Source organism: Aegilops tauschii, chromosome 3 (assembly GCF_002575655.3).
Source record: "Aegilops tauschii subsp. strangulata cultivar AL8/78 chromosome 3, Aet v6.0, whole genome shotgun sequence".
Lineage (NCBI taxonomy): Eukaryota > Viridiplantae > Streptophyta > Magnoliopsida > Poales > Poaceae > Aegilops > Aegilops tauschii.
The window spans coordinates 323,049,555-323,067,424 of record NC_053037.3 but is presented as its reverse complement, the minus strand read 5'-3'; the positions used below and the strand labels follow the sequence as shown (position 1 = coordinate 323,067,424).

The 17,870-nt window shown below is 48.8% G+C and overlaps 1 protein-coding gene across 3 annotated transcripts; it reads left to right on the top strand.

Annotated features, from left to right (window-relative positions):
- The first annotated feature begins 2,039 nt into the window (after window positions 1–2,039).
- Window positions 2,040–9,501, top strand: LOC109751510 (S-type anion channel SLAH2). Of its 3 annotated transcripts, none has more exons than XM_020310394.4 (4): window positions 2,040–2,334; window positions 7,159–7,850; window positions 7,942–8,709; window positions 8,830–9,501. In XM_020310394.4, exons 2-4 carry the CDS (start codon window positions 7,173–7,175, stop codon window positions 9,241–9,243), a joined length of 1,860 nt encoding a protein of 619 aa, XP_020165983.1. In that variant the 5' UTR covers window positions 2,040–2,334; window positions 7,159–7,172; the 3' UTR covers window positions 9,244–9,501. The 3 variants fall into 3 exon arrangements, with proteins under 3 accessions (XP_020165983.1, XP_020165985.1, XP_020165984.1); XM_020310396.3 differs by lacking the exon at window positions 2,040–2,334 and adding an exon at window positions 6,559–6,947; XM_020310395.4 differs by lacking the exon at window positions 2,040–2,334 and adding an exon at window positions 6,559–7,041.
- The last annotated feature ends 8,369 nt before the right edge of the window (window positions 9,502–17,870 follow it).

The window sequence follows — 17,870 nt, the reverse complement described above, 5'->3', positions numbered from 1 at the left end:
GGGGATGAAGGTGGCCTGCAACAGGGCAAGACACCAGCTGTGTACGCTGGCGTCGCCTCAATGATGGCCTTCATGGGACCCAAGAGGCGGCGGCCTCTCATGTTCTACTTCTCCTTGATGATGGCAGCGGGTGCGGACGTGCTGGCTGCTGCCTCGTCGATCTCCGTGAAGCTGGCTTCTTTCTCCGTCGGCAGGGCATGGTTACGCGGATGTTGGCGGCTGTTGCAGGCATGGGAGGAGCGGTACGACACGGTGTCGTCCACGTCAGCTACGATGCTTGTGCCGTCGTGCTTCACCGCGTGCTGGCTTGGAGCGGTGAGTTGTTGAAGGACGCAACGCTTGGAGCTTCTGCCTCCATGAGCTGGTCTGCAGCGGCCTAGAGCGTCGTGGGAGGTGGAGCAGATAGTTGCGTGGCTCAACAGGCCACCCAACCGGTTTTTGTGCCAGAGAACTCCTCACCCTGCTCGCTGGATACCATGAAGATTGTGGAGAAAATGGTGTAAGGAGGAGATGAGAGTGGAGTGTGGTGTCATTTTTGCCCTGCGTCTGGCATCGTTTAAATAGCGGGCAGACGGCCGGAGCCAACCGGTGTTGTGTTTAATGATGGGCGGCTCGCAAATGAACATGCGGCCGGAGTAGGTTTCTCAGCAGACACACGGGTTTAATGAAGGAAGACAGACATTCTGTAACCGTTTGAATGCGACGAGGAGGCGTGTTCAGTCGGGCGTGCAGCGGGCGGCGCTCTCTCGGCCGGTGCGCCGCTTCAATGTCAACAGTGAGAGATCGCGTCCGTTATGTGCCGTCGTTAATGCGGAGCGGCCGCTTTACAACGACATGAATGCAGGCAGTTGACGCCGAACGGAAACGCATGCAGGCGCGGGTTGGGGTTAATGGTTATTGAGATCAAGGTCATAAAATTCCAGCATTTATAAAACTAAAAGAAGAGCCCACCAGCTTGCCGTTGAACGGTGTATCGTTGTTTGATACACCCTGTATAACTTTAAAAACGCCTTATATTTAGTTATGGAAAGTGATCTTTGACCGCCATGCCTGTTGAAGAATGAGCCGACGACTCGTAGGCCGTTGCTTGGTTAAGCAAATGGAACCCATCGGAGCTGTAGCGAAACCGAGTCTTAATTGGGCGATTGTCACCGCTTATGGACCCGGACCTGGGTGATCTATCCATGATCAGGATGAAGCTTGGATGAAACTATGCAGAGGTTCGAATCAACTGATGTTAAAGAATCAGCGGATGAGTTGTGGTTAGAAATGAAATGTCACTCGAACCCAGAGCTAGCTGGTTTTCCCCCGTAATGCGTTGAGGTGCAATAGTTGACTGGACATCTAGGGATAAGCACGTTTTCCGATCATGCTGCACGAGCGGGTATGAAATAAAGCCAGCCATGATGGCATTGCCTCAAAATTAAGAACGAAACGCATTTTTCCGGCGGGGAGTTCAGGGACATCTCTGTTTTATTTGTAGGTGCATGACAGATCGGATCCTCGTCGCGTGAACGGGTTTCATCAGACGAATAATCTAGCTGGGAGGCATCCTTTGGTCCATCTCATCGTTGGTACCCCTGGCCACGAACCCAATTCCGCCACTTGCGACAGTGCAAGTGCAAGTGAACAAACTTTTAGTGCCACGGCCCTCAACGTCGGACTTGACGACGCAGAATCGACCATCAAATCTGGATCCAGTGACTTTTCAGCCCTCTGCTGGGAAATTCTCCTGTGGCGTGACCAACCTGCCCGAGTAGAACCCACCCACCGATCCTAGTTGGCAGTAGGCACCCACGAAGTCGCCCACTGGGCTGTGACGGCGGGAGCGATGGATGGTGGCCACTGACGTCGTACTACAACATGTGCCATGTCGCACAGCACAAACCACCATATCGTGCACGACCTAAAAAATCCTCGGCTGATTAGGCCCCTCCCGGCTGCGGGTTATGTTTTTCACAATCATGCGCATTAATTCCCTTCCCTCATCGTCGTTGCTAATCTTTATCGCCTCCCTATAAAAGCACGGCTTCTCAGGGGGGAAGAGTGCGAGAACCACTAGTGCCAGTTTAAACCAGCTAGCCTCTTCCCCTTGCCCAACAAGCTCTCAACATAGCCAAGAAGAGAAAGCCTGTGGCACATTGTTCCTCGGTCAGATCAAACCTTATCGTCGTCGCTGCTTTCGCATCTCGCCGCTTCCAATAGCATTCCGCGCGCGCTGGGTTCGGAAGATCGCCGCTGCCGTCGGCACCGCGCGCAGGCGCAGGCGCAGCAGTCAAACAAATTGCACGGCAGGGAGCTTTGGAGAGTAGCGGCCCGGCACTACTTAGCCAGGTATGTAGTAGTACCACGGTACAACCTGCCCGAGTAATTTCATGGTGATGCCGGCCGCCGCTTTATTTATGGGGTTACGGGATGTGAACGATGGACGGGGACGTGAACGACCCACGGTGAAAGGATCGGGTGCCTTGCTTGTCGCTTACGCGCTCATATTGGCCTCTGCTGCCTGCTGCGATCCGGAGGATTTGTTCCATCTACCTGCGCCGCCGTCCTCTCTCTTGTCCGCTTGCTCCATCAACATCGTCGAGGCTAGTTAAGTGCTACCGTACGGCATGTACTCTTCACCCACTAGACTACTGTGTCATTAGCTGTCCTCAACTAGCGCTGACGGTCTGTATCACCTTGTGCGTAATACTGTACACTGCCCCTCCGTTTCATAATACATGTTGTAACCTCATAAAATTTGACCAACTTTATGGAGAAAACATTTACCTCTAGAATGCCTACATTAGTATCATCAGAAGATGTAATTTCATATTTTATATATTTGACACTGTAAATATAAATCGTTTTCTTATAAATTTGGTTAAAGTTTGACTTTCAAAAATCTACACGCACTACATTATAAGTCGATTAGTCATTCTCTCTATGATGATGCACGTCGACACAAAATTACCTGGCTGGATTCGGTTACTCAGCTCAGCTTTGCTCCCATGACGCAGGGTTTGGTTAATTCTTGCGAAATTCTTAAACCCCCCCCCCCCCCCCCTAATGGAGAAAATAATTCTTATTTAGAGCTCATACCTTTTGATGGTCCAATTTAAATACGGTGAAAACCGAGTTAATGTTTTTTGTTAGAAAAATGCAAGTTTCTATTTTACCCTTGGCCTCTGCATCAAAGTTTTCGTTACTATTTGGAGCTCATGCTTTACCCAGTCCGCTGCCAGCGGCTGTCCACCGACTCGGTGATAAAAAAATGGACGCGGAGCAGCCAGTACCTCCACCATATCACATCGTGCATTTTGAAGGAGAAGCTACTCCCAGAGGTCTTCTCCGACGAGGAGCCGGCCGTCATGCCGGCACTCGATGTCATATCCAAGGTCTCATGTTTTATTAACTTACCAGAATAAAAACATAATTTATTTGGTAAGCCATTAAATTCTCATCAAATAAGTGCTTATCTCTTATACTACTCCAACCTCTCTTTCAAATATAAGTACTTAAAAAGAAATAAGTTTCCATTTCACCTCTCTTTCGTCCAACCTTCCTTATATACGTCTCACCCTTTCCTTTTCCTCTTTGATTTTTCCTCCCATCTCTAATTATTCCTCCCATCCATTCTTTCTAAAATGAAATCAATTGTCCCATGTTTTATTAACTTACTAAAATAAAAACATATTTTTTGGCAAGTCATTAAATTCTTATCAAATAAGTGCTTAAAAATAAAATAGCAGGTAAATCATGACAATTGCATATGAAAACTTGCTAAGATATTAGCGCATCAATGTAATGATAGACATGCGGTCACGGTCTAATCAAATATAAATTTTATACTCCCGTTGCAACGCACGGGCAATTGTCTAGTAGAAATAAAATTTTAGAGGACCTGCTAGCTGAGCGGCCGTAATTTCCCTAGAAAATCAAGGAAATAGGATAGGGAGAAGAATTTGGAGTTTTAGGATAGGGTATCAGGTATCTGTTAGAGACGCCCTAAGACTGCCTCTAAGGCATAGATGCGCCTCCATACGTTGTGCAAAACTGCCACCAAAGATCTCTACTCCTATAAAAAAACCTGAGTTGGTGATGATGGTGTGTCTGCCATCTTTCATCAATAGCCGTCGGATCTAGATCTGACGCGTACAAAGCAAACTGTCGTAGTTTTGCAAAAAGATACCCGCACATGTTTTCATATTTACAATCAACTCCTTGTCTCTCACAATCAGTCTTATCTCTTTCTCACCACATCCAGAAGGCCATGGAACAATCTGGTGTGATGGCCGCTGCCGGCACCTTCCACCCCCAATTTTTTTTGAAACAAGGCAAAAGATTTGCCATTTCATTGATTAAGAAAGGAGTTATCGAACAAGGGCCACAAGGCGGCGAAATAAAATTTATACTCTCGCGGCATTACAGCACTCATGTGCTTTGCACCCGCCACTGCCCAAAGAGACACCTCCTCTTTGATCTTACAGATTAGGACCATGGAAGGGATGGCTGTGTTTCGAAAGACCCTAGCGTTACGCTCTGTCCATATCTCCCATGACATAAGCATCATCAAGGAGGCTAGCGCCTTAGGGGAGCCAAGGCGAATATGAAGGTTGCCGTTCCACCAGTCTTTCACCGAAGTCCTCGTCTGCCATATCACCGTAGAAATGTGGTGCATGCCAAGCCACGTAAGAATACGGTTCCAAATGCGGATGGTGAAGCGGCATTGGAAGAGGAGGTGGGCCTCCGACTCCTGGCATTGCTTACAAAGTGGGCAGAGGCCACAGTTTGGCCATCCGCGACGTATGAGACGATCCGATGTCCAAATCCTGTTTTGAAAGACTAGCCAAGCAAAGAACTTGCACCGAGGGGTGGCCCAAACCCTCCACACAGAGTGAACGAGATCGGACGATGTGAGACCCTCAAATTGTGCCTTGTAAGCAGACAAAGCAGAGTACACCCCATCCTTGGTGAACTTCCAGGTGATGGAATCTTCTATGTCATCATTCAGAGAGGTCATGGATATCTTCTCCCAGAGGTCGGCAAACTGTTGGACGTGTGCAAACGATAGGCATTGGAGGTTCCACCCCCAATTTTGATGTTCCGTGCAATGCACAGACATCTTACTAGTAGAAGGGAAAAAAACTTAGTCACCTCTAAGCTTAGAGCTTGCCTTCTATGAATAAAATGTCGATATCTTAACATACGAGCACATACAAGTGGAAAGTTTTGCAGGCAAAATGATCAGATTAAGGGTTAGAGTATAAACAAAATGACCTAGCTTCAGGGTTGCCTCTCCGTGAATGTTCCTGGTAAACGGGAGGGCCTGGATCTGGGCCCGAGGAGCAGGCAGACACGGCTGCGGTGCAACCGCGCGCTTTGAGCGCCTTTGACTCACCACCTTTCTGCTTCCACTATGTCTTCCAACAATACGTAGTACGAGTACCTTTTTTTTTCCTTCCACCAATTCATCTCCCCCTTTCAACTATACAATATATATACACTCACCATCTACCTAGGCCTACCTCTATATATACAGCCAGTGCGTCCCCTTGTAGCCACCACCACACCTCCATCGACCCTCCATTGTGATAGCCTCCATTGTTTGGTTGCTATCTACTCCTATCGCCACTACTCTCATCCTTTACACAACACATCTCCTTTTTTTGGCTTTTGCTGGGGTTTTCACAGCACGTCTCATCCCTGAATTAATTCTCAAGACCAACAGGTAAATCCATAAATGGATGGGAAAGCGAGCATTTGCATGCATGCATGGATATGGATGCATCCATCAATCCATGGTGGTGCCCATGCTACTTTGGTGCCATCTGCTTGCTGGTTCTTTTAGTAGTTCGTGGTTTCTGGAGAAAGTGATGAGGTTTTTTCGATACCTTTAGCCGTGTCATTCTGTCGGTTTCGCTTGCTCGGTGTTGCATGGCTCTCATCTCATGCCATGCGGCCAAGAAAGAGTACGTGTACGCTAACGCTATGAATCGCTAGCCTAGGCTGCCTCTCATCCAGGCAAGTATAGATGCAGCTAGCAAGGCGTTGTCAGCTGGGAAGGGATTCCCGGTGACATCTAGATCTAGGGAGGGTACGCCCAATCCGGTAATGCACGCAAACTTACAACGGTTTACTATAGTCGACCGACTGCCGTGCCTCTGTAGTTAACTCTCTGCTAGCTAGTACAGTTGATCGCAAACATGACAGTGATTATTCTCGTCACAAGTCAAAATACTTATCGTATCCATGTGTACATGTTGCATCTTGTCTGACTGGACGGTCCGACTGTAGCTGGCCATGAGTAAACGTTCAGTTTCCACACGGGTCTCAGGCCAGACCACTTCTCCCGATTCTAAGGGCCGCCTTTTTGAAGCACTCCTGGCTTGGACTCTGGTGCGTATCATATTCATCATACGTACACCTGCGTACCTTCCTCTCCCTGTCGCCGGCGAACAAAAAGGTTCATTCCACTGTCTTGATGCATGCCGTAGTGCTGTACTACCATAGAACAAGATCGCAAAGATCTTCTCGATCGGGCCGTATGGATTGCGGAGGAGGAGGTAGTGTCAAAGTTTGACAAGGAGAAACAGGCAAGTTTCTCCTCGGCTGACGGCGACGGGCGTTGGCGGTACACCGTACCGAACCTTCGCGATGTATGGCAGCCGCGGCCAGCGCCGAGCCGTCACGGTCGCCGGCCGGCGGCGTGCTCTGCCGCTCCACTGGCAGGCACCACCAGCTCCAGCTCCCGCGCGCGCGTGCAGAAAAAGGAGTCGCTAGCTTTGGAGCTTTCCCACCTGGGCTAGCTCTATAAATCCAGCACCTCTCGCACCGAGCCGAGCTGCAACTTGCTACTTCGACTCTTCGAGGGCGCACGGAAATATCGATCCGCTTGTCCTGTTGATTAGGGAGATCAGAACCGTTCACGATTCACACCAACACATAGTACTAGCCCAGTCCAGGTAAGAATATACTAGCACTAGGATTTAGGATCGATATGGCAAGCGTGGCCATACGGGAATGCCCAGCCGTGCTCCGGCCGAATTGGTGTATCTGGTATTGCGATACTTGATTATGTCCTTCTGCTTCATTACTATTGCGTAGTCCGTATGTTCCAGCAGCGCTGCATGTTTTGCTAACTGGAGTACTACTGTGTGTATATGGATTCTGCAGGTTTCTCGATCGGCATGGAGTTGAGCAACAGAGACATCCAAATCCAAATGGGCAGCCAGCTGAGCGAGCAATCGTCCAGAGAGGATCTCCCGTCGCTGCTCATCCAGGTTCCGTCGCGGACTATCGCCGGCTTCGACTGCGTCGGCCGGGACGCCGTCTTCCCCGCCGCCCTGAGCGAGCGGAACAACAAGGACACTGTCATTAGCATCCAGGCGCCGGCGACCCCACCAGCAGCTGCCCCTGTGCGCGCGTACGACGACACGCAGATACCCTACTCCCTTTCCATCAGCATGCCGGCGTCGCCGTCGGGGCTCCACTTCTCGCAGTTCAGGGCGGCGTCCGTGCGCCGCAACGAGGCGCGCGCGGCGGTGGCGCCCTCCGACACCAAGCAGGTGGAGGCGCAGTCTCCGCGGCTGCTGCAGCAGACGCGGTTCCACTCGCAGCCGATCCTCCACGCGTCCCAGATCAACGACGGGACGCGGAGGGCCGACAGCACGCGCGACAAGCGGTTCGATCCGTTCAAGACCTTCTCCGGCCGGCTCGAGCGGCAGCTCTCCAACCTGCGCGGCCGGCCGCTGGACCCCATGGACCTCGGCTCCCACCATTCCAAGATCTCCGAGGAGACCGACCAGGTTCCCGGCACCGACCGCTACTTCGACGCCCTGGAAGGCCCCGAGCTCGACACCCTCAGGGTAAGTACGCAACGCAACGGTCTGACATGACCATGAACTGTGTCAGTGACCTTCCGCTGAGGCTAACGGCTCGGTCTTTCTTTTTCTTCAGGCCACGGAGGTGGCGGTGCTGCCGAACGACGAGCAGTGGCCGTTCCTGCTGCGGTTCCCGATCAGCGCCTTCGGGATGGTCCTGGGCGTGAGCAGCCAGGCGATCCTGTGGAAGACGCTGGCGACGGCGCCGCCGACGGCGTTCCTGCACGTGAGCCTCGCGGTGGCCCACGCGCTGTGGTACATCTCGCTGGCGCTGATGGGCCTCGTGTCCTGCATCTACCTGCTCAAGATCGTCTTCTACTTCGAGGCGGTCCGGCGCGAGTTCCACCACCCTATACGCGCCAACTTCTTCTTCGCGCCGTGGATCGCCTGCCTCTTCCTGGTGCAGGGCGCCCCGCGGGAGCTGGCCCAGGTGCACCACGGCGTCTGGTACATGCTCATGGCGCCCATCTTCTGCCTCGAGCTCAAGATCTACGGCCAGTGGATGTCCGGTGGCCAGCGCCGGCTGTCCAAGGTGGCCAACCCGTCCAACCACCTCTCCATCGTCGGCAACTTTGTCGGCGCGCTGCTGGGAGCCAAAATGGGCATCAGCGAGGGCCCCATCTTCTTCTTCGCCATCGGGCTTGCGCACTACATTGTCCTGTTCGTCACCCTCTACCAGCGGCTCCCCACCAACGTCACGCTCCCCAAGGAGCTCCACCCGGTCTTCTTCCTCTTCGTCGCCGCGCCCAGCGTCGCCTCCATGGCCTGGGCCAAGATCAACGGCGAGTTCGACAACGGCGCCCGGATTGCCTACTTCATTGCGCTCTTCCTCTACATGTCACTGGTACGTAACCAACAGACTCCGCTTGTTCCCACATGTGCCCACGTAATAAACCTGATGGCGTCGTTCCTCTGTATTTATATGGTATATGTAGCGAATCTGATTTGTGTCTATGATGAGCAGGCGGTGCGGATCAACTTCTTCAGAGGGTTCCGGTTCTCGCTGGCGTGGTGGGCGTACACGTTCCCGATGACCGGCGCGTCCATCGCGACCATAACGTACGCGACGGAGGTGACCAACGTGCTGACGCGGACGCTGTCGATCGGCCTCTCGGGCATTGCCACCGTCACGGTAGCCGGCCTGCTGGTGACCACCATGTTCCACGCCTTCGTGCTCAGGGACCTCTTCCCCAACGACGTCTCCATCGCCATCACCCGGAGGAAGCCCAAGTTCAGCAAGATCCTCGCGCACTTCCGCTCCTCCAGCTCCGACATGAAGGAGCTCGTGCTCTCCGTCTCCAAGTCGCCCAACACCGACTCCGATTCCTCGGTCACAGACACCGATCCGTCCGTCACCAAAGGCAAAGCCGAGCCGTAGAGCGACACCCCGCGCGCTCTCTCGCGCATGCCTAGCTGTACATAATTCTTTTCAGTCTCTTTGACAAGATGAGCTTAAGAGCAGAATGGAAGCATGCAGCTGGTCGGCGTGAGTGCACATACTGCCGTGGAAAGCATGGATATATCCTTGGAGCAATTTTTGTGGTGATGAGGGTATAATGTGAGGCACGGAGGTCGATCGATCTGTGTATACGTCTACGGATATTTAACAGAAATAAACCAACAAACATTGTGTGGACCTTGCAGGATTGGTTGAATGATTCAGCATACAACATTTATCTATTTTATTTTTTGTTGCTGCAGCAGGACTAATCATGTAACAACACCCTGCTTTTCGGTTTCTGGTTCAAAAATTAGAGAGGATGAAGCAGTCGTCAGCGGGACAGGATGCCATTTTTGACAAGCATGCATCACTAGTAATTTGACTTCAGGGTGCATTCTCTGGTGAAACGTTGCCGATATCGATGGGCTCTGATCTGCAAATGACAATGCTATGAAGAGCACCCAATTTAGGTTCAAAAAAAAAGAGCACCCAATTTTGTTTTTAAACGAAGGCGAACCTCATCCATTAATTGAGAAGGAGAATAGAGCTTGTCACATACCACTCATATTACTTCACGCATTCTTCTTTTACCTCAAGAGCACATGCTCTAAAAGAAAAATTTTGTGATGTTGGGCCTGGAAAAACTAGCTGGCTTACTTGAGATGCGGCGATTTGGCTCCCGGGCTCAGATGAGCCTGGTCATGAACAGTAAAATCACTAAAAATAGTATAATTTTTTAAAAGTTGATTTTCTGGCAAGCAAGATGCTCAAATGCGTGATCTTCGTGCAAGAATTTGATGAAGTTCGGATATTCGAGGAGCTCGTGAAAAAAAAAAATCGGGTGTCCGCGGAACTTCTGAAACTCACACTATTCATGCTTGATTTTCTCTTTTTTGCCACAAGCTCCTCGAATGTCCAAACCACACAGAATTTTGCATGAAGTTCAGCACACGAGCATCTTGCACCACAAAAAACATGAATTTTTTAAATTTTCTTTCTATTTTTTTGATTTTACTGTTCATCGGGTGCATCCGAGATCGGGTTTCAAATTGAATTATCTGCTTACTTGATCGACTAATGGAGATCTTAACGGTCCTAACTGACAGAGAAATATATGTTTGCTTGTGATACCATATGACATGGTACATACGGATCGTTAAAAGATATATATAATTACTATGTATTATTTTTTCCTTGGAAACGACTTTTTTTATAAAGGGTGATTTTATTATCTCAAAATATAGCATCAAGTGGATACAAAGCATTATGAGTAACACCCGGCCTCTGCATAACTAGGATGCACACGGCCCAATATGAAGGTCTGACAAAAATTGATGAAAAAACCGACAAATCGGCAACAGTAGAGCCCTATAGACCGACACTATGCCTATGTCGATGGAGGTGGTGGATCGATCCGAAGGTTATGTTGCCACCCATGTTGGGAAAAAACCTCCATAGCCACTTGCTCCAATCGCATACACACCGCCTTGAACAGCGGTTGGTCCTCCGGTTGTTGTAACATAGACCACATACGTAACAATTGCGTACACTGGAAAATAACCTGTAGAGGAGAAGCATTTTTTCCATTAAAAACCAAATCATTTCTACATAGGCAAAGCAACCAAATTAAGGCATACGCTCCCACCCTTATTAGCGTTTTAAACCTATTTGAAATACCGTCCAACCAATGACCAAAAATATTGGCAACACGTGTGGGCAGATACAAATTTGACGCTATTTGGATGATTGACCACGTAGAACGTGCAAACTTGCATTGGAAAAGAAGGTGTTTGATTGTCTCATCATGAGTACAAAAACAACACTTCTTACTCCCTTGTCAATTGCATCGTGCGAGATTGTCTTTGGTTAACACAACTCCCCTACGAAGATACCACATGAAAATTTTCACTTTTAGTGAAATTTTGGACTTCCAAATTTTCTTGTTATTGCTCACTGGTACCTCAGAATATGTGAGCACACGATACATAGAGTCTACAGTGAAAGACACTGATGTAGTAAGGTTCCAGCGAAACACGTCCCGGCCTCGTGTCAGGTTAATCGAATCCAGTCGGGATAAAAGATTATGCCATGACACAAGTCGGGGGCCAATCAAATCCCGCCTGAACGAAATATTCGGCGGGAATGAACTGAGCACTTGCGCAATAATATTATTCTTATCGCAAACAATGTTGTATAAGCCTGGATATTGTTCTCGGAGACTGGCATTGCCTAGCCAGATGTCTTCCCAAAAACGAATCTCCGACCCATCCTTTATCACGAAAGACCCAAAGCGAAAGAGATGTTTCTTTGCCGCCATTAGGCCAGCCCAAAAGTGCGAATCGCCAGGTTTCCAAAATGCCTGGGACACCGCCTTTTGACCTAGATACTTGTTGCGTAGCATGGTTTGCCAAACACCATCCTCAGTAAAAAGTTCGAACAACCATTTACTGAGTAGGGCCTCATTTTTGACCTGCAAGTCATGAATTCCGAGCCCTCCTTGGTCTTTCGGCCTACAAACCACGCTCCATTTGGCCAGCCTGTATTTTTTCTTTTCATCGTCTCCTTGCCAAAAGAATCTGGATCTAAAATAATCCAATCTTTGTAGGACCCCTTTTGGGAGTTGGAAGAAAGAAAGCATATAGAGAACCATATTTGCGAGGACAAAGTTAATCAAAACCAACCGTCCTCCAACTGAGAGTAGTTTGCCTTCCCAACTACTCAACCGTTTCTCTAGACGCTGCTCTACATGCTTCCACTTCGCAATGGTGAGGCGTCGATAATGAATCGTATTCCCAGATATTTAATCGGGAATTGGCCATGTGCGCAACCAAATAGGTCAGCATAATCGGCCGCCACCTCAACGGCTTGTCCAAAGCAGAACAATTCGCTTTTATGGAAGTTTATTTTGAGACCCGACATTTGTTCTAACGCTGAAAGCAAGAGTTTTAGGTTTCGAGCCTTATCCAGATCATGTTCCATAAAAAGAATTGTGTCATCGGCGTATTGTAAAACAGATAGGCCACCATCCACAAGGTGTGGCACTACTCCTGCAATCTGGTCGTCCTGCTTGGCGCGCTCAATCAGAATCGCCAACATGTCAGCGACAATGTTAAATAACATTGGGGACATGGAGTCACCCTGCCATAGTCCTTTTTTTGTCTGAAAGTAATGGCCTACATCATCATTGACTTTGATGGCCGCACTACCTTCAGTTACAAAATTGTGGATCCACTGGCGCCATTTATCGGAGAAACCTTTCATCCTTAGGGCCTGTTGAAGGAAAGACCACTTGACCTTGTCATATGCCTTTTCAAAGTCAATTTTGAATATCACTCCACTCATGTTTTTTCGGTGCATCTCGTGGACGGTCTCATGCAGGATTACTACACCATCTAGTATATTTCGTCCTTCCATAAAGGCCGTTTGAGATGGATGGACAACACGGTCAGCTATCAAGTTACCTATTCGTAGCCACTTTAGTGAAAATCTTGAAGCTGACATTAAGCAGACATATGGGTCTGAACTACTGAATCCGTTCAGCCTCCTTAATCTTCGGCAACAAAACAATCTTGCCAAAATTTATCATGAATAGGTCAAGTCGACCGGCATGAAGACAATTGAACAACTCCAAAAGGTCAGCCTTGATGATATCCCAGAAATTCTGATAGAATTCTGCGGGGAAACCATCAAGGCCTGGAGCTTTGTTGTGTTCCATTTGGAACACCGCCGCTCTCACCTCCTCTTCTGAGAAAGGTGCCATGTGGATATCCTTCTCTTCTGCCGTGACTTGTGGAATATCATCTGTTCGGGTCTCGTCAAGGGTGACATTCCCTTCATCCGACGATCCGAACAGAGATTTGTAGTAGATGGTGATATAGTTTTTGAGCTCCCTCTGACCTTCGATCCGCCCCTCATCCTGTTGGAGACTATGAATACATTTCTTCCTATGTCGACCATTGGCGAGCAATTGGAAGTATCTTGTATTACTATCTCCCATTAGAATGAAGTCAGCTTTGGACCTCTGGTAGTATTCGATATCCTCTTCTCGCAAAAGACGGGCAACCTACTCATTAGATTGATTTTTCAATTCAATCTCATGTTGAGATAAGGTGCGGGTCTCTGCAATTTTGTCGAGGTCATCAACGATGGTACAAAGACGCTGCTTTTCTTTTTTATCTAACCCATTGATGTGTTTCGCCCATCCAGAGAGGTGTTGCCTCATGGCCCTTATTTTATAATTCCGTCTCTGAATCGGTGTACGACCAATGGCCGGCCTCTCCCAAACTTTCTTGATTATTTCTACAAAACCTTCCCGGTGCAGTCATGCCAATTCAAATTTGAAAGGGTGGCGGGAAGAATGGCTCGTAGAATTAGAAGCAAGAATGATTGGTGCATGATCCGATAATGCCTCGATTCTCTCTAGGGCTCGTTGTTAGAAATATGCCCTAGAGGCAATAATAAAATGGTTATTATTATATTTCCTTGTTCATGATAATTGTCTATTGTTCATGCTATAATTGTGTTATCCGGAAATCGTAATACATGTGTGAATACATAGACCACAACATGTCCCTAGTGAGCCTCTAGTTCACTAGCTCGTTCATCAATAGATGGTTACGGTTTCCTGACCATGGACATTGGATGTCGTTGATAACGGGATCACATCATTAGGAGAATGATGTGATGGACAAGACCCAATCCTAAGCATAGCACAAGATCGTGTAGTTCGTCTGCTAAAGCTTTTCTAATGTCAAGTATCATTTCCTTAGACCATGAGATTGTGCAACTCCAGGATACCGTAGGAATGCTTTGGGTGTGCCAAACGTCACAACGTAACTGGGTGGCTATAAAGGCACACTACGGGTATCTTCGAAAGTGTCTGTTGAGTTGGCACGAATCGAGACTGGGATTTGTCACTCCGTGTGACGGAGAGGTATCTCTGGGCCCACTCAGTAAGACATCATCATAATGAGCTCAATGTGACCAAGGAGTTGATCACGGGATGATGTGTTACGGAACGAGTAAAGAGACTTGCCGGTAACGAGATTGAACAAGGTATAGGGATACCGACGATCGAATCTCGGGCAAGTATCATACCGGTAGACAAAGGGAATTGTGTACGGGATTGATTGAATCCCCGACATCGTGGTTCATCCGATGAGATTATCGTGGAACATGTGGGAGCCAACATGGGTATCCAGATCCCGTTGTTGGTTATTGTCCGGAGAGATGTCTCGGTCATGTCTGCATGATTCCCGAACCCGTAGGGTCTACACACTTAAGGTTCGGTGACGCTAGAGTTGTTATGGGAAATAGTATGCAGTTACCGTATATTGTTCGGAGTCCCGGACATCACGAGGAGTTCCGGAATGGTCCGGAGGTGAAGATTTATATATGGGAAGTCATCATACGGTCACCGGAAGTGTTCGGGGGTTTATCGGTATTGTACCGGGACCATCGAAGGGGGTCCGGGGGTCCACCGGGAGGGTCCACCTGCTCCGGAGGGCCCTATGGGCTGTATGTGGAAGGAAACCAGCCCCTAAGTGGGCTGGGCGCCATCCCCCCTAGGGCCCATGCGCCTCGGGTTGGGGGAGGGGGACCCTAAAGGGGGCGCCCCCTTGGCTTGGGGGGCAAGCCCCCTCCCCCTTGGCCGCCGCCCCCCCTCTAGATCCATCTGGATGGGGCCGGCCCCCTCCCCCCTTCGCCCTATAAATAGAGGGGTGGAGGGAGGGCAGCAGCACCTTTCCCAAGGCACAGCCCTCCCTCTCTCCAACACCCCCTCCTCCTCCGTTGAGCTTGGCGAAGCCCTGCCGGAGAACTGCAAGCTCCACCACCACGCCGTCGTGCTGCTGGAGCTCTTCCCCAACTTCTCCTTCCCCCTTGCTGGATCAAGAAGGAGGAGACGTCCCCGGGCTGTACGTGTGTTGAACGCGGAGGCGCCGTTGTTCCGCGCTTAGATCGGAATCAACCGCGATCTGAATCGCTGCGAGTACGACTCCTTCATCCGCGTTCTTGTAATGCTTCCGCATCGCGATATTCAAGGGTATGAAGATGCACTCCCCTCTCTCTCGTTGCTAGTCTCTCCATAGATTGACCTTGGTGATGCGCAGAATATTTTTTTTCTGCAATGATCCCCAACAGTGGCATCATGAGCTAGGTCTATGCGTAGTTTCTATGCACGAGTAGAACACAAGTTGTTCTGGGTGTCGATTTTGTCAATTTACTTGCCGTTACTAGTCTTATCTTGATTCGGCGGCATCGTGGGATGAAGCGGCCCGGACAGACCTTACACGTATTCTTACGTGAGACATGTTCCACCGACTGACATGCACTAGTTGCATAAGGTGGCTAGCGGGTGTCTGTCTCTCCCACTTTAGTCGAATCAGATTCGATGAAAAGGGTCCTTATGAAGGGTTAATAGAAATTGGCATATCACGTTGTGGTTTTGGCGTAGGTAAGAAACATTCTTGCTAGAAACCTATAGCAGCCACGTAAAAAACTTGCAACAACAATTAGAGGACGTCTAACTTGTTCTTGCAGCATGTGCCGTGTGATGTGATATGGCCAAAAGGATGTGATGGATGATATATGTGATGTATGAGATTGATCATGTTCTTGTAATAGGACTCACGACTTGCATGTCGATGAGTATGACAACCGGCAGGAGCCATAGGAGTTGTCTTAATTTATTGTATGACCTGCGTGTCACTGAAAACACCATGTAATTACTTTACTTTATTGCTAACCGTTAGCCATAGTAGTAGAAGTAATAGTTAGCGAGACAACTTCATGAAGACATGATGATGGAGATCATGGTGTCATGCCGGTGATGATGATGATCATGGCGCCCCGAAGATGGAGATCAAAAGGAGCAAAATGATATTGGCCATATCATGTCACTATTTGATTGCATGTGATGTTTATCATGTTTTTACATCTTATTTGCTTAGAACGATGGTATCTTAAATAAGATGATCCCTCGCAATAATTTCAAGAAAGTGTTCCCCCTAAATGTGCACCGTTGCTAAGGTTCGTTGTTCCGAAGCACCACATGATGATCGGGTGTGATAGGTTCTAACGTTCGCATACAACGGGTGTAAGCCAGATTTACACACGCAATACACTTAGGTTGACTTGATGAGCCTAGCATGTACAGACATGGCCTCGGAACACGGAAGACCAAAAGGTCGAACATGAGTCGTATAGAAGATACGATCAACATGAAGATGTTCACCGATGATGACTAGTCCGTCTCACGTGATGATCGGACACGGCCTAGTTGACTCGGATCATGTATCACTTAGATGACTAGAGGGATGTCTATCTGAGTGGGAGTTCATTAAATAATTTGATTAGATGAACTTAATTATCATGAACATAGTCTAAAAATCTTTGCAATATGACTTGTAGATCAAATGGCCCACGCTAATGTTGCCCTCAACTTCAACACGTTCCTAGAGAAAACCAAGCTGAAAGACGATGGTAGCAACTACACGGACTGGGTCCGTAACCTGAGGATTATCCTCATAGCTGCCAAGAAAGCATATGTCCTTGAAGCACCGCTAGGTGACGCACCTGTTTTCCCAGCAACTCAAGACGTTATGAACGCCTGGCAGTCGCGTAGTGATGATTACTCCCTGGTTCAGTGCGGCATGCTTTATAGCTTAGAACCGGGGCTCCAAAAGCATTTTGAGCAGCACGGGGCATATGAGATGTTCCAAGAGCTGAAAATGGTTTTCCAAGCTCATGCCCGGGTCGAGAGATATGAAGTCTCCGACAAGTTCTACAGTTGTAAGATGGAGGAGAATAGTTCTGTCAGCGAGCACATACTCAAAATGTCTGGGTTGCACAACTGCTTGTCTCAGCTGGGAGTTAATCTCCCGGATGACGCGGTCGTTGACAGAATCCTTCAGTCGCTCCCACCTAGCTACAAGAGCTTTGTGATGAATTTCAATATGCAGGGGATGGAGAAAACCATTCCCGAGGTATATTCAATGCTGAAATCAGCGGAGGTGGAGATCAAAAAGGAACATCAAGTGTTGATGGTCAATAAAACCACTACTTTCAAGAAAGGCAAGGGTAAGAAGAACTTCGAGAAGGACGGCAAGGGAGCTGCCGCGCCCGGTAAACCAGTTGCCGGGAAGAAGCCAAAGCATGGACCCAAGCCTGAGACTGAGTGCTTTTATTGCAAGGGAAACGGTCACTAGAAGCGGAACTGCCCCAAGTACTTAGAGGATAAGAAGGCCGACAATACCAAAGGTATATATGATATACATGTTATTGATGTGTACCTTACCAGCACTCGTAGTAGCTCCTGGGTATTTGATACCGGTGCGGTTTCTCATATTTGTAACTCAAAACAGGAGCTGCGGAATAAGCGGAGACTGGCGAAGGACGAGGTGACGATGCGCGTCGGGAATGGTTCCAAGGTCGATGTGATCGCCGTCGGCGCGCTACCTCTACATTTACCTATGGGATTAGTTTTAAACCTCAATAATTGTTATTTAGTGCCAGCTTTGAGCATGAACATTGTATCTGGATCTCGCTTAATGCGAGATGGCTAC

Coding starts and splice junctions, on each gene's coding strand:
- LOC109751510 (XM_020310394.4), top strand. CDS start 7,173: ATGGAGTTGAGCAACAGAGACATCCAAATCCAAATGGGCAGCCAGCTG. Junction 7,851..7,941: donor CCGAGCTCGACACCCTCAGG/GTAAGTACGCAA, acceptor CTTTTTCTTCAG/GCCACGGAGGTGGCGGTGCT. Junction 8,710..8,829: donor TCTTCCTCTACATGTCACTG/GTACGTAACCAA, acceptor TATGATGAGCAG/GCGGTGCGGATCAACTTCTT.